Here is a 16,334-nt window from a genome sequence, read left to right as displayed (position 1 = left end):
GGGATTCGCCAACTCAGGCTATAATGGCCCCTAGCTCGCTCCCTTATGGACGACCCTTGCCCACCTAGGTTGTATTCTGCGACACCCTGGGTGGAGGAGACCTGTTGGGCCGTCCTAGGAGATCATGGCTTGGGCAGCTCGAACGAGACCTGTCGTGAGGAACTAGAGATGGGCCGTGTGCCTGCTGGGATTCGCCCGAGGATCCTCGTGGCTGAAGCGAAGGGTGGATGCGGCCATGCCCCCGTTCGGCGTTTAGCCCCTTGATTATGATGATGATGATATATATTATGGATATATATATATATGGATATATATATATTATGGATATATATATATATGGATATATATATATATGTGTTATATATATATATGTGTATATATATATATATATATATATATATTTATATGTATGTATTATATATGTTGTATAATATATGTATGATATATATTATGTACGTATAGTATATATGTATGTAATATATATATGTATATATATATATATATATATATATATATATATATTAAAATGTATATATTATATGTATATATATTTATAGATATATATATATATATATATATTATATGTAATATATATATATGTATATATATATATGTATATAATATATATGTATATATATAAATAGATATATATCTATTATATATTATATATATATAATATATATATATCTAATATCTATATATATGTATAGATATATGTATATATTATATGTATATATATATGTATATATATATATATATATATATATGTATATATATATATGTATATATATATATGTATATATATATATATGTATATATATATATATATAATATATATATATCTATATATATATATATTATTATATATAGTATATATTAGATATGTATATATATATAGCATATACATTATATATATATATTATATAGATATATATATATATATAATGTATATCTATCATCTCTATCTTACTATATATATATATATATCTATATATATCTACTTATATATATAATGTTATATATAATATAATATATATATATTATATATATATCTATATATATAATATATATATCTATATATATATATGTCTACTCTAATGTAAATTATGATGTATATTTATCTATATGTTATGTATATATATCTGTATATGTTTTTTTTATATATAATAATATATATATCTTATATATATATATATATATATATATATATGTATAGATATATATATATATATCTGATATATATATATATATAGTATCTATATATATATTAATATTATGTCATATATAATGTCATTATATATGTCGAATATATACTATATATGTATTAATCATATATGTCTATATCATCTCTATATAATATATATAAGAGATGTATATATCATATGTATATATGCTATATCTATATATATATAATAATAATGTATATATATATATGTATTATATATATGGTTATGATATTATATTATATATCTATATATATATTATATATATATAATATATTTATATATATTATATGTATATTATATATCTAGATATGTATATATATGTATATAGAGTCTATATATATCTATACCTATATACATAGATACTATATACACTATAATCACATCTATCTATATCTATATTTGTTTTTCTATTTTTATATATATATATATATATATATATATATATATACAAATAGTATATATATATATCTGGTGTGTATAAATTATATATAAGTATCATTTCTCTCTATGTATTATAATATATGTGTCTAAAATATCTCTATGTTATATATAGTATCCTATATATATAGTATATTATATTCCTATCTATATGTATATATATATGTCATATATATATATTATTATATTTTATATATATAATCTAATATATATATATATATATATATCATATAATATGTAGGTTCGATATTATATATGTATATATATATCTCTATATATATATATATATATATAGATATATATATATATCTATATATATATCTCATATGTATATATCTAATATATCTATCTATATATATCTTTTAAATATATATATATATATATATAGTATAATATATATATATATATGTATAATTATAGTGTATATGTATATGTATATGTCTATGTAATCTGTATCGTGTATATGTCTATATGTATCTCTGTATAATATGTCTATCTCATATATCTATATCTCAACCTATTTATTCATCTTCTGTATTATATATATAGATATATAGATAGATCGATAAGGAAGATAGATAGATAGATACGACTAGATAGATCGCATAATAGATAGATAGATATGCTATACATATACATATACATATACATATACATATAGATATCTATATCGACTATATATAGATATATCTATAGATATTATATATAGATATATATATAGATATATATATAGATATATATATTCTTTTTTTAATCACTAGAATATCAACTATATTACACTAATTTCTTTCAGCATGGCTGTGTATTTTGCATACTCAAAACAGATTAATAAAAAGAAGTAACAAATCAAAAATTCTTAACCTGTGCTGTAAGCCGGAGTTGATGGAGACTTGACTCTTTTGTTCTCATTGGGCACAAAGAATCAATTTCATCTATGAAGAACATACACGGACCTTCATCGCTCAAAGACTGAGCACGCTGAGCCACCTGAAATTGGCCCAAAGTGTTCAGCAAATACATCCTAGTGTGCTAAATTAGACTATATATTTCATATCCTTCTATGAATAATAAGAATAAAAATCTTGACGTCGGTGTTTACTTTTATAAAGTTATTTTCACTTTCTCCTTCATATGGACTGACTAGCTCTGCTCCAGCTGTTGCAACCAGACATGTTCTGTTTCTGCACAGAGCTGACGTACCAGTGATGTTTTGCCACATCCTGAGGGCCAATTATACGTAGCCGTCTCACTGATGCAAGAGTAATACTTCTACATTAATGCGCATTCTTTATTCCATAGCTCAAAGTCTCATTCAATCACACACACACACACCCACACACACACACACCACCCACACACACAACACAACACAAACACACAACACACACACACAAATACACGACACACACACACCCACAACACACACACAAAAAAAAACAAAAAAAAAAAAAAAAAAAAAAAAAGCTGGAAGTAGTTGATCAGTTTTAATCATGAATTAACACTGTATAGCCATTAGACACCGGGTTAATGAACAGTATCAAGAAATATGATTACACAAAATTCCCCTGAAGGATCATGGACACCAGCTTTGCAATTCTCCTTCCTCACCATGGCTCACCATCAACTCTGCACCAAAACTTGAGAAACTATTGTCCAGACCACCAGTGCCACTGATCATGACATTCTACTTCTCCTGTCCTCGCTTCCCATCATCCCAATAACATCCACATCTGTATCTGAGGTCACAGTCCTCCACTTCATGAGGCGAGAGTGAACACACTCTTCTACTATACTCGAGAGATACCTAATATTTTTGCTAATGGGTTGCTTGTACAGTTTAGCTATTCCCTTTCATACACCATGAGACGCATCAGTCTAGGATGAAAAATTTTGTACCCATGGTTATTTTTTTTCTATATTTCACACATCTTCTACTGTCTTCAAGATGACTGTAACTGAAATGGATTTCAGTTTTACAGTTTTCAGGGGATAATGTCAATGCTTGCCAATATCTAGCTTTCAACAGGAGACCTCACATCAACAGTCATGAGATTTATGAGAAAACACAGTCACAGGCATTTAGCTGTAGCCCATTTCACAGTAGGCCTCTGGGACAAGTAGTGCACGACACACCAAAGAAAATTCCTCGAACATGGATATGAACTAGTCCAACCTTCCTTTGATCTCCTTCGAGCTGTGTGGGTATGAGGCAGTGCTGCAAATCACATGGCCTTGACTTGTTACACAGTCTACAGTGAACTGTTTATCCAACTCCCTGATTCGTCCTCAGCGAAAAATTAGAAAGGTATTAAGTCCCTTGTGATACAATTGACACATAATTGTAACATCTGTTAATGAATACAGGTAACAAACCAAACATACGCACAGTAATACAAAATCATTCGCTCTAATAATCTGTTTGTAAGGATATACATGCCAGCTCCAACTCCAATCTTATGTATCCATAATCTTATCAGTGCTAATATAACCATTTGAAAATTTACTGTGAAGTTGCATCATAGCCTTTCAAATGTAGCAAACTTGACACTTATTTTCAACAAATGTACTACACATATCCTATATTGCTGTTTGTTTGAGTGCTTTTTTTTTTTTTTTTTTTTTTTTTTTTTTTTTTTGGGGGGGGGTAATAGGCTATTTTTGAAAACTATGTATGCATAATTGTGTAATCACTAAAGTCATCTAGTAGCATCACATTAGTTAATTTGAAACAATGCAATGATAATGAACCACTTGTCAACATATTACTACACCATGGTATTTATTCCCACAGGATCCAAGGATAAATATACATATAGATAGCCTATGATAGTGAGGCAAGACTGTAACCTTCTGTAGTCATGAGAAGATTTGAGAAGATATTTCTGTATGCCTATGTATGGCACTTGCCATACCTTCTAATCACTGGGCACACTTCAGGTCTCACAAAAAATGCCTTAGGCCCTACATTTGAAGACTGAGAGCTGATTATACTTCAAGAATACTGTGATTGCATAGATATTCCACATTATGCTGAAATATTTTGTTCAAGGAAGAAAGGGTATTCCAAAAGAATCATGTGAGTCAGTGTTTTTTTCATTGGTTCTACAAATTGATAGGAATGGTATCTCAGGGATGCTCCAAATTCATAGAAGCTAGAGTATTGTACTGAGCCTGCTGTGTGGATATTAAGCTTTGGGCCTTAACATAGACATTATAGACACCTTGGTTAAGATTTCATAATCTAGGGGATCTGGTAAACAATACTGTGGTCAAAGCTGGGTCAGGCTAGGTAGGCACTGTGTGGAGCACTCACACCTAATTTGTTACCAGCCACAGTATTATGTGCGCTGTGATAAGCTAAGAATGATTACATACTTATTCAAAAAACTAAAAATGAATTGGATCCCGAGTAACCTGTGATGTAATATGATCTCTCCTGGGGTAATATAATGGGAGTCTGAGTTTCATGCTAAACAAAACACAGGAGCCACAACAGAAAAAGGGTAATATATCAATCGTCATGAATCCCTGTATGAGGAAGGGTGGGGCTTCTCAGATTGCAAAGAGTCTTGTTGGTCGTTATTTGCAATGATTTAACAATGTCATTTGTGGATCTTTTTCCTGTAGTTTCACAAAACATGTTCTACGGATAAGCTTTCGATACAGAAGAGTTGCCTTGCCAAGCTTCCTAACCAAACGTTAAGTTTAACTTTGGCTGTATTCAAGCCACAATGTGTGTGTTTGGTTTTTGTTTGTTTTTTGTTTTGTTTGTGTGTGTGTGTTGTGTGTGTGTGTGTGTGTGTGTGTGTGTGCGCGTTGCCGTGTGCGTGTGCGGTGCGTGTGCGTGTGAGTGGGTGTGGTACTTGTGCGTGTACGTGGCGTGTGCGTGTACGTGTGCGTGTGCGTGTGCGTGTACGTGTGTGTGTGGCGTGTACGTGGGTGCGTGTGTGGTTGCGTTGCGTGTTGCGTGTGAGTGTGCGAGTGTAATACACAATAAACCTTAATATCTTTTTGACCACATGAAATTAATAACGTTATGTACCCAACTTTTTCATATCGCCAACGATTTAAACCTACTTATAACTCTTATACTATCAATCAAAAATATCACAGTGATATAACTGGGCTGTCATATCTCTTATGGAAGTTCAATCTACTCGTATACACACCACATACACGTGAAATGAAACAGAAAACTCTACAGAAAACCAAAATCGAGCACGTTTGTTTTTGGTCTCCGTTAAACAACCCGCGGACACATGGGCTGAAATTACTACAGGTTTCTTGTTTGAGTTTTTTCTTCTCAGTGTCGTATCTTCCTTCTTCTCTTCTCTCTCTTATATATTATATATATATATATAGATATATATATATATATATATATATATATATGTATATATATATATGTAATATAAGATGTGTGTATGTGTGTGTGTGTGTGTGTGTTGTGTGTGGTGTGTGTGTGTGTATTTATATATATATTATATATTATATATGATATATATATATATATATATATATATATATAAAATTATATCCTAACATCTCTAATGTATATGATAATATATATCTATCTATCTATATATATACTATATATATATACTCTCTATCATATATGATCATATATATAGATATATATATATATATATATCTACATAAGGTGTTTATATCAATTATTCTGACATGTTCTCGTTCCAGTCGAGCATCTTCATTCTGGTCCAATAGATAATTCCTTACTGCATACGTATATGCATATTTGTATATATTATATATATATAATAATTATATATATAACTATATATATTATATATATATATATATATATATGTGTGTGTGTGTGTGTGTGTGTGTGTGGTTGTGTGTGTGGGTGTTTGTGTGTGTGTGTGTGTGTGTGTGTGTGTATGTATATATATATATATATATGATTCTATATATCTCTGTATATATCTCTATCTTCTCTCTCTATCTATATCTATTCTATATATATATCTCTGTGTGTGTGTGTGTATGTGTGTGTGTATTGGTGTTGGTGCATACATTCATCCTCATACATACATATTATATGTGTATATATTATATATATCTATATATATATTATAATATATATATCTATATATCTTATAGATATATCTCTATATATTCCTATATATATATAAATGGATAATAAACTTCTGCTGCCTCTGACCACTGATCTGCTAAAGGACGTCTTCCACACGGGAATGTTAGCAGTTGCGTAGGCATAACACTCTACGATGACGTAGTAATCCAGTTAATCAGTCATTTCACGTTCTTGCGTAAGGTTTTCAATGAAATGACGCTGCGGCTCTACCAGATCATAGGGGGGCGGCGGCTAACAACTGTCAAAATTGTACAGACTCTATCATGCGGGCGGTGACAACTGTTTTTTTTTACAGAAACTGAAGAATGTGCTAACAGAACAAAAATGCAGCAAGGAAGAAATTGCTTAAAAAATCCTACGGCGCTCTTCTCCGCTGAAAAAGTGTCATAGTATGACACCTGTCATTGTCGAGATGTATAGATCATGAAACATGACAGCATCATCGAAGGTAACGCACCAACTGTGGAAATGACAGATAATCCTAAGCAAAAGGGCTTAGTCTCTTCTGGTCCTCTAAATACCCCTCAGAAACAAAGCACAAAGATGCTCACCAACATACCCAGTCTATGGAAATGTTACTCGTATAGCCATGTTAAAAAGGCTGCTCTTCAAAAGCAAAGGAATTTGTGAGTGTTTTAAGCCTGGCCATAAATACAGAGAATGCCCTAACAAAGTGCCCGTAAGTTATGAACTGAGGCTAAAGTCCTAGACGCTCTGACAGATACAAATCATGAAAAAAGTACGAAAAGCATAAAAAAAGAACAAGGAGCATCCTTCCCCACAAAAACGATCATGCCGTGAGGTTGTCTAACAAACAGCAAATGATGCAATTAAGGAATCGACCAATGAACAACACTACTAAACTTCCATATAATACCTCACTTCTAGGTGATGGTTACCTTCTGGAAGCTCATCTGTTGATGAACAGCCAAGGCTCCTATTCGCTGGATAAAAAAAAGAAGAAAGAAAGAAAGAGTAAAAAAAAAAAAAACTGAGGCGATATCTTCTAAACATTTGACACAATAACACAATGAGCTGAAACTATGCCTTATTGAAGCAAATTTACACAAATGCTTTCTGCCAAGATCCTCAGTACTTGCAAGAAACGAATCTAAAAAAAATGAACTAAAGTATGGCTGGTAAAGCATTTTACCTGGAAAGTAGATCCATCAAGGCTGTGTCATTCGCAACACTGTTCATCGTGTACCATTCATAATAAGGTAATAGAATGTAATGTTTGATGATATTATAACTACGGTGATAACTAATGGCGAGAATAATATGCTATTGCTACTACTGCAACTACTACTACTAATACTGATGATCTGATAATAATAACAAGGATGATAATGAAAATAATGATGAAAAACATAATGATACCACGACAACAACCTATCATTGCAATATAATAATAATTATAATTAATATAATGATGATATGATGAGGAGTAATAGTAATAATAATAGTAATCATAATAATGATAATAATAATATAATATGATACAAATACAAATAATAATCCTTATGATCATGTAATAATGACAATAATAGTAAGAAAATTAATGATTATACTAATGAGGATAATGATAATAGTATGATAATGATAGTAATGATAAGAACAATAATACAAATTATTTATATCAGTGTATGACTATAATGATATCCTTATCACTGATTGTTTAACAATGTGATAAGAAATGATAATAACCATGAGATAACATTAAAGATGATGACAATAATAGTATACTAAAAAGATAATGATAACAATTATAATCATGATGAGAAATGATAATGATATAATCATTTCTACTATAGTAGTAATAATAAGGCCACAATAATAATGATAATAATATTAATGTAAGAATACTTAAAAACTAATAGCATTAATAAGTGATAATAATAAGAGTAATAATATAATGGTTGATTAGTATTAGACTAATATAAATACTAATATAATAATAACAATAATAATAATAACAATACTTATAAGGATAATAATAATGACAATGATTACTAATAACACAAGAATAATAACAATAAGAATAATAACAATAAGAATAATAATAGTAATAATAATAATCATAATATTAATAATGATGATCATGATAATAATAATGATATAAATGAAGCAGTATATTAATAGTAATAATGATAATTACTAATAATGATAATGATGGTAGTAATATGGCTAGAAATAATAGTGATAAGTAATAATAACATGATGATGAGAATAACCTGATAATAAGGATCATGATAAAATACAGTAATATTATAATATCAGAGATGATAATAATAATACTGAAAAAATTGTGAGAACATGGTAACGATAGTAATAATAATTAATTGTTATAATGAAGTGATGAGCATAAAAGAGAATGAGAATAATGATAATAATGAAAATACTGATAACATAAAATGATGATAAAAACAATAACAATATATAAATCAATAATAAGAATAATAATAATAATAATATAATAATATGATAATAATAATAATATAATAATAAAATATAACAGTAATAATTTCTATGATTATGATAATAGAAATAATTAAAATGATACAAAGAAAAAAATTAATAATCAATCACAATGACGAATAAAAATTACTGATAATAATGAATATCATTGATAATATATGAATAATAATATAATATAATAATAATAATATAATAAGAATAATAATATAATAATAATAATAGTAATTAATAATATATAATATAATAATAATAATAAATAATACTAATAATATAAATGGTAATAATCATGATAATGATAATACTAATAATATACATCATAATAATAATAATAATATAATAATAATATAATATAATAATAATAATAATAATGATAATAATAATCATATAAAATAATAATTATGATAATAATAATAGAATATAATAATAATAATTAATAATAATGATAGTAATTAGTATTATTATTATTATTATTATTATTATTATATTATTATTATTATTACTACTATTTCATTATTATTATATCATAATGATAATATAATAATAAATAATAATAATATATAAAATACTATATAATAATAATAAGGATAATAATACACTAATAATAACAATAACATAATAATAATAATAATAATAATGATAATATATAATAATAATAATAATATAATAATAATAATATAATAATGAGTAATTAATGATATAATAAAATGATAATGATAATAAGAACAATTACGACTCTACTACTACTAAAATACTATCTAATGAAATGATTTAATAATAATCAGAATAAAAAAAATAATAATTATAATAATAATCAACAACCACTACAATGATAATTAATCAAAATATAATAATAATAATAATAGTATATAATAAGAATATTATAATAATTATAATACTAAATGATTATAATGATGATTGAGGAAAGTAATAATGATATAATAATGAATGGTGGTAAGAATAGCTATCATGAATAACAATAACAACACACAACAACAATAATAATAATAATATTAAAATAGTAATAAGATAATCATAATACTAATAATAATAATAATAATAAATAATAATAATATCCTAAAAATAATAATAATAATATAATATAATAACATAATAATACTAATAAGGATAATGTAATAATCATATAAATAATAATAATATAATAATATAATAATGATAATATAATCATAAGAATGATAATAATAATGGTAAATAAAATAAAATAAATAATAATGATAATAACAATAATAATAATAATAATAATATGAATAATAATAATAATAATAGTACTCAATAATAATAATTGATAATATAATAATATAATAATAAATAATAATATAATAATAGTACTAATAATAATAATAACAATATAATAATAACATAATATATAATAATATAATAATAATATAAAATAGTGATAATACTGATAATAATAATAGCATAAACGATAGTAATAATATAATATAATAATAATAATAATAATATAAATAATAATATCATAATATATAAGGTTACGCCGACGCCTCGTCTCTCTGCCACTAACACAAAGCAGGCAAGGCAGACGGGTCGTGTTATCCACAGGGTCGTGACACTGAACAGCTCAAGAGGCACGAGCACCACAGCGTCCAGAAACACCCCGAGAGGAAAACGCCAAGTGGCGAGCAGAAATAAATCACACGATGACAGTCTTCCTTTTATTTACACAAGATATTTACCCGTGCACTTTCTATAGCACATACAGGGGAACCAGCATGTCACTGCACAATACAGCTTATAAACGGGCAACACAAGTTATATCAGGTCACAGGGCGACACACGAGTCTTCACAGGAGCAGCACCACTCAGTCTCTCGGCTGTTCTCCGCTCACAGCCAGTTTGCGACATGTTTGCCCAGGATACTTTTCCATGTTAACACGTGTTTCGCACAGAGACAAAGACCCACTGGCATAGTCACTATCCCCCCCTATCAAGCAGACGACCCGTCTGCTCTGACATACTAAACCTGAAAAAAACCTACAGAAAATTTAAATAAAAATTTAGTCCTCAGAAACAAAAAAAAATTTTTCAAACAAAAGAAAACCAATTTGTAAATCGTTCTCAGAAAAAAAAAAATCTTTCCTCCTGCGCGCTTTTGGCCCGCGGGGGTCGTTGGAGGGGGAGTGGGGGGGCGTAGTTTGGCAGGGGCCCCGGGGGGTATCTTTCCCCCAAGCCGGGCCAGGTCCCACTGAGTCTGTTGCATCGCCCCCCACCTCCAAATGCTGTTATCTGGGTCAGCTAACGTCATTTTTTTTTTCACCGGGCCCCCAGGAGTAGTTCCTGGCCCATGGTAACCCCACACCCGGCCCACGTGGACAAAAAGACGGCGTTTCGCCCCTGCAAATTCGTAGGTGACATCAGAGAGGCCGCTACCACCGTGTATGGCCCTCCCAGGGGCTTTTTTTCCGAGACCCCCCTTTCCGAGCGTGTTTGCAGCCAACCTGTCCCCTATGTTGTACCTCACCCCCTCTGCGTGGTCATAGGTCTTTTCGGCATGGCCGGTCCCTTAGCTTGCCACGCACCGTCGGGGCACCTCCCCCAGGTTTTCCCTGCAGTCCCATTGCTAGCGGGGAGGGACATTTGGAAGTTCCCGTGGGGTGGCGCCCTGTGGCCAAATTATGGTAGCCTGAGCTCCGGCCAAACATGGTGGGCAGGTTAAAGCCTTTTACTCATGCACAGCAGACGGTAGGCCATGAGCATGGGGAGTTTGACCCCCAGTCTTCCTGATTTCCCTGAATATTTGGCTAACTGTTGAGCAAGGGTAGGGTTTAAAAACCGCTTCCCCAATCCATCGGACTGGGGAGGAGGGTGTTTCCGGTCTTGCGCACCCCTAACAGCTCGCAAAACTCAGGAACATCGTGACCAAACCCCCGGGCCTGGTCAAGTGCATTTTCAGAAGGCACACCAAAAAGGGTAATGAATCTTTCATCCGCACCCACGTTCCGGCCTCGTGGGGGGGTAGGCTTTCCCTCGGGCCATTTTGAGAAAAGTCAATTACCACAAATGAAGGGTTTTCCCTTTGTGGGTGAGAGGCAGGGGACCAGCAATGTTATTGCCCCCCTTTCCAGGGTGCTCCCAACCCCGTACACCTGTAACGGGGCCGGTTTTTCTAGGGGGGGCCCTTTTTTGCACTGCAAACATCACAGCTTACACCACTCAGACACGCACTTTCATGCCCCCCCCGTAGAAGCGTTGACGAGACGGCTCAGGTCTTTTTCCGCCCAAGGGCCCACGGGTAGCACCGGCATGTAATTCCTCAGCAACTCAGCACGCAGGCTCTGGTATACAACTACCAGTGTCACGTCCACTTCACTCAACGCACCCAGCGTTTTACAAAAAACCGTTTTGATCATGAAATTTTCCCTGTCCCCCAGAACTTTGTGGGGGGGCTTTGCAGCCACGGCCTCCCAAGGGGGCGTCACTGAGAGCCTCAACCACCGGACAATGGGAGCAAGGCCCGAGCCCTCACTTTGGGCCCTTACGCCATATCACCCCTTGGGGCATTCCAGACCGCAGACGGAGGCACAAGGCGAGTCCTTTGGACACAGGGGGAGCAACAGCCTCAAGGGCGCGACTCAGGCTGTAGCGTTGCAATGGACAGACCCGGGCGGGGCGAGGGGGTATTTGTACTGTAAAGGGCCCAAACCATCTTCCCAGCTGACCCTCTGACCTTCAGCGACTTAACCCAGAAAGGGCAGCATGGGTATCCGGATGGTGAACCGCACCGTAGAGGTATGGGTGAAAGTGCTCGAGACTCTTCCCACCGCCAGCAATTTTTCCCTTCACACAAATTTGCTTTCAGGCCTGCTGAATGGCACTGTAGTAGGCCACGAATACTCCTTCCCGCCCTTTATCTGTGAAAAAACTCCCCCGAGCCTTCCGCATAGCTTTCAGTGTCCAAAGGTAAGGGAGCTTGGGTGGATGGGGCAAGACGGGTTTCCCCCGGGGCCTTTTCAGTTTTTAAAAGCAGACGACACCCCTCGTCCACGGGAAGCACCCCTTTCGTGAAATCGGGGAAGGAGCATACACTGGTAAAGTCCTGTACAAAGCAGCGGTAGTATGTGCACAGCCCGGGAGTCGACTTGGCCAATTGGTGGGAACGGCCACTTCTCCACCACCGCCCCTTCTGTGGGTCGGTGGCACACCGTCTTGAGACTCATCCCCCAGAAATGGACCTCATGCTGGAACATCAAGCATTTTTTGGGGCTGAGTTGAGGTTGGGCCTTTCCTCAACCGCTGTAGTATTTCCCTCCACCCGCTCCAGCCCCTTTCTCGAAGGTGTCCCGAAGACGATGACGTTCAATGAGACAACGCCGTTTCACGAGGCCACCAAACCCTCTCCATGCGCTCGAAACAACCCAGGGGCATTGAGAGCCCAAAAGGGCATGCTTTGAATTCCCAAGGGCCTTCCCCGAAGGAAAAGGCAGTTTTTGGGCTTGCCCTCTTCCGCCTCTCCACTGGTGAAAACCCCGACTCGGGTCGAATATGGAGAACCACCTGGCCCCCCCCAAGCACGAGGTGTCATCAATTTTCGGCAAGGGGTAGAGTCCTTTGATATCTGTCATTCAGCCCCCGGTAGTCCAACAGAAGGTTGTGTGCCGTCTTTTTCTTCACCAGGACTACCGCTGATGACCAGGACGTCTGACCTTTCAATCCCCCCCTGTGCAGCAGCTCTTTGACGTGTGCTGCACTCTTCTCGTTGGTTGGTGCAATACATGGGGGGGGGCCCCTTTTGAGGGAAAAAACTATTTCCGGTGTTAATGCGGTGCTTCACAATCCTGTGGGGCCCCAGGCCCAAGTACCCCTGCTAAACACATCGATACAAAAGGGGTGTGCGCTCTTCTCGTCTGTGTTCCGTCGGGGGATAGCGGCGCTCGGGTGCGCCAAGCCCTCGAGGAAGCGGGCAACGGCCCCAACCAACCAACTCCTCGCTCCTGACGACCTTCTGGCGCTCCACTTTCTCACAATGCCCAGCTTTGCACAGCTGGCAGTTTTCGGGCCATCGGAGAAGTTGGCTACCAACACGAAAATAACCCCTCCCGGTCCAACAAAGGGTCCCCCCAACCGCTAACCACAGCCCGCTGCAAGTTTTGGTTTTGGGTCCCCGAGGGCCCTTTCTCCAGCACATCTTGCGCGACACCCGGGTTTTTTGACTCTTCCGGGGGCAAGGTTCGTCGCTCAGCCGTAACTACCTCTGCACGCCCAACTCTGGAAGCAAGGGCACCTCTTCCCCTGCACCCCCCAGTCCGTCCAAGGGCGACACGCCTTACTCGCGTAGGGAGTCAAGGGCCCCGAAGCAGTGCGTCCCGATCGGGCCCCATACACCGGGAGCCGCTGCACCGTGCTGCCCCGCCAATACGAGCCTCACTGGGCCCCCGGCTGCACACAATGCCCGTGACACAACAGTCTCTGTGGTGCGTCTGGAAGTTGCATATTGGCCCAAAATATCAGGCCGCATAGGGTCTTCTCAGCCCCCTGTTATGCAGGCGGCATGGGTTCCCAAACTATTGAGCCCTCCACCGCACGTGCTGGTTCGACGGGAGTTTTCCCAAGTCGGGCCTGGGAACGAGGGGCGGGTTCGGCCCCTTCTCCAGCCTTTCCGCCTGTACCACTTCCTTAGCCTTAGGACATGATCAGATGGTGCCATACCTGCCCAGTCCTTTCGCAGCTGGAAGGCTCAGAATCCGTCCGGGTTTAGAGGACTGTTCTCTGCTCCCTTTACACTGACTAGCGGCCTACCCCCTCCCGCCCCCAAAAAAGCCCCGGGAAAATTTTCGGCTCACCTTCCTCAATGTACCTCTCCCCTTAGCCTTCCGGGCCCCCGGGGGTCAGGGAGGGCTGAGCAGTGGCCCTGGCACTGGTTGCCTTCAGAAGGCCCGAACCCAAGGCCCTCGCCAGGCCACCTGCAAGTCCTCAGGGTGTGCCCGCTTGACGTAGATTGCAACTGCTGGTCCCGCAAAGCATCAACAAAAAAATCGCGGGCCAGGACCACAATCATCTCTTCCCCGCCCCAGGGTACGCCTTTTACCAGCGCCTCCCCAAACCTGTCCAGCTGGGACAGGTCTCGCCACGCTCCGAGTCGCTTCTTCAAGTGGCCCCATAACCCGCCTGGTGGTGGTGCCCGAAACGGGTTTTAAAACCTCCGCCCGCTGGGGTAAAAGGCATGTTGGGGTGGAGCAGATGCCCAACCTTCCACCGTAGGGGCCCCTTAGCGCTGTTTCCAGCTGTAGGGCTTTCTTCCTGGCCCAGCCCTGGGCGGGTGCCAGTATTAAAATTGGGGGACTATGCCTCCCAGGGCCCCCTTCCCCTCGTATCAAACTGGCTTACGCCTCACAGAAGTTGGAGGCGAGGGGGTGCAGGGGGAGAATGCTGCTGTGAAAAATAAAACCCCCGGGGGGGAGGAAGGGGTGAGGGAGGCAACGAGGCAGGGTTTACCCGGGTCCCATCCCAAGGGAGTGGTTCCCATGGGTCCCCCGCCTTCTGCAGCGATCATGGCTCCGACACACGAGCGAGGCCCGGGGGTTTCCCGCCCCGGACCCCAGCAGACCCCAGTAAATTGACACTCTAGCATCTGTTTCCAGAACCTGTCTGCCTTCTCTGCTTGCAGCTTTCTACTCGTGACGCCGCCTTTTTCCCTTTACTTCCTCCCCCAGGCCCGAACTCGCCCTTCGGTCGCACCTCCTCCATCAGTTCACTCTTTACGCTGTTTCAGGCCTGTCGGTGTACGGAGTTTCATCTTCAAGATGCAAGATTGCTTGTAGACCTAACAAGTTGGCAGAAAAGTTCTCTACCTTTCCTTTCCTGCATCTCGACGTGGTGCGCGCTCTTTTGCCCTCTGGGCCTGCTCTTTGCCCTTTGTGCTTTTCCCCCCTATACCGGCCAGCATGGCAGGATCAGTCCCTCTGGGCCGGGGTTACCTCACTCGTCCGCCTCAGTCATAGCTTCTCTCGCTCAGGTGCCGCCTCTTGGAAGATAAATGCGCGTCCACTGATCAAAGTACAAAAACCCCCTCCAGACACAAATTTTACGCCAACCGCCTC

At 36.8% G+C, this 16,334-nt stretch overlaps 1 protein-coding gene across 1 annotated transcript; it reads right to left on the bottom strand.

The window, feature by feature from the left end:
* Positions 1 to 2,510: 2,510 nt before the first annotated feature.
* LOC119569557 (spermatogenesis-associated protein 5-like protein 1) lies at positions 2,511 to 2,888 on the bottom strand. Its single transcript, XM_037917656.1, has 2 exons — positions 2,764 to 2,888; positions 2,511 to 2,651 (listed from the first exon to the last, which is right to left on the bottom strand). The coding sequence occupies exons 1-2, from the start codon at positions 2,881 to 2,883 to the stop codon at positions 2,511 to 2,513; spliced, it is 261 nt and encodes an 86-aa protein (XP_037773584.1). The 5' UTR covers positions 2,884 to 2,888.
* Between the last annotated feature and the right edge of the window lie 13,446 nt (positions 2,889 to 16,334).

This window comes from Penaeus monodon, unplaced genomic scaffold (genome assembly GCF_015228065.2).
Source record: "Penaeus monodon isolate SGIC_2016 unplaced genomic scaffold, NSTDA_Pmon_1 PmonScaffold_165, whole genome shotgun sequence".
NCBI classification, from domain to species: domain Eukaryota; kingdom Metazoa; phylum Arthropoda; class Malacostraca; order Decapoda; family Penaeidae; genus Penaeus; species Penaeus monodon.
Note: the sequence above shows the minus strand (reverse complement) of the source record. Positions and strands in the feature narration are given on the sequence as shown.

Coding starts and splice junctions, on each gene's coding strand:
- LOC119569557 (XM_037917656.1), bottom strand. CDS start 2,883: ATGTGGCAAAACATCACTGGTACGTCAGCTCTGTGCAGAAACAGAACA. Junction 2,652..2,763: donor GTGAAAATAACTTTATAAAA/GTAAACACCGAC, acceptor GGCCAATTTCAG/GTGGCTCAGCGTGCTCAGTC.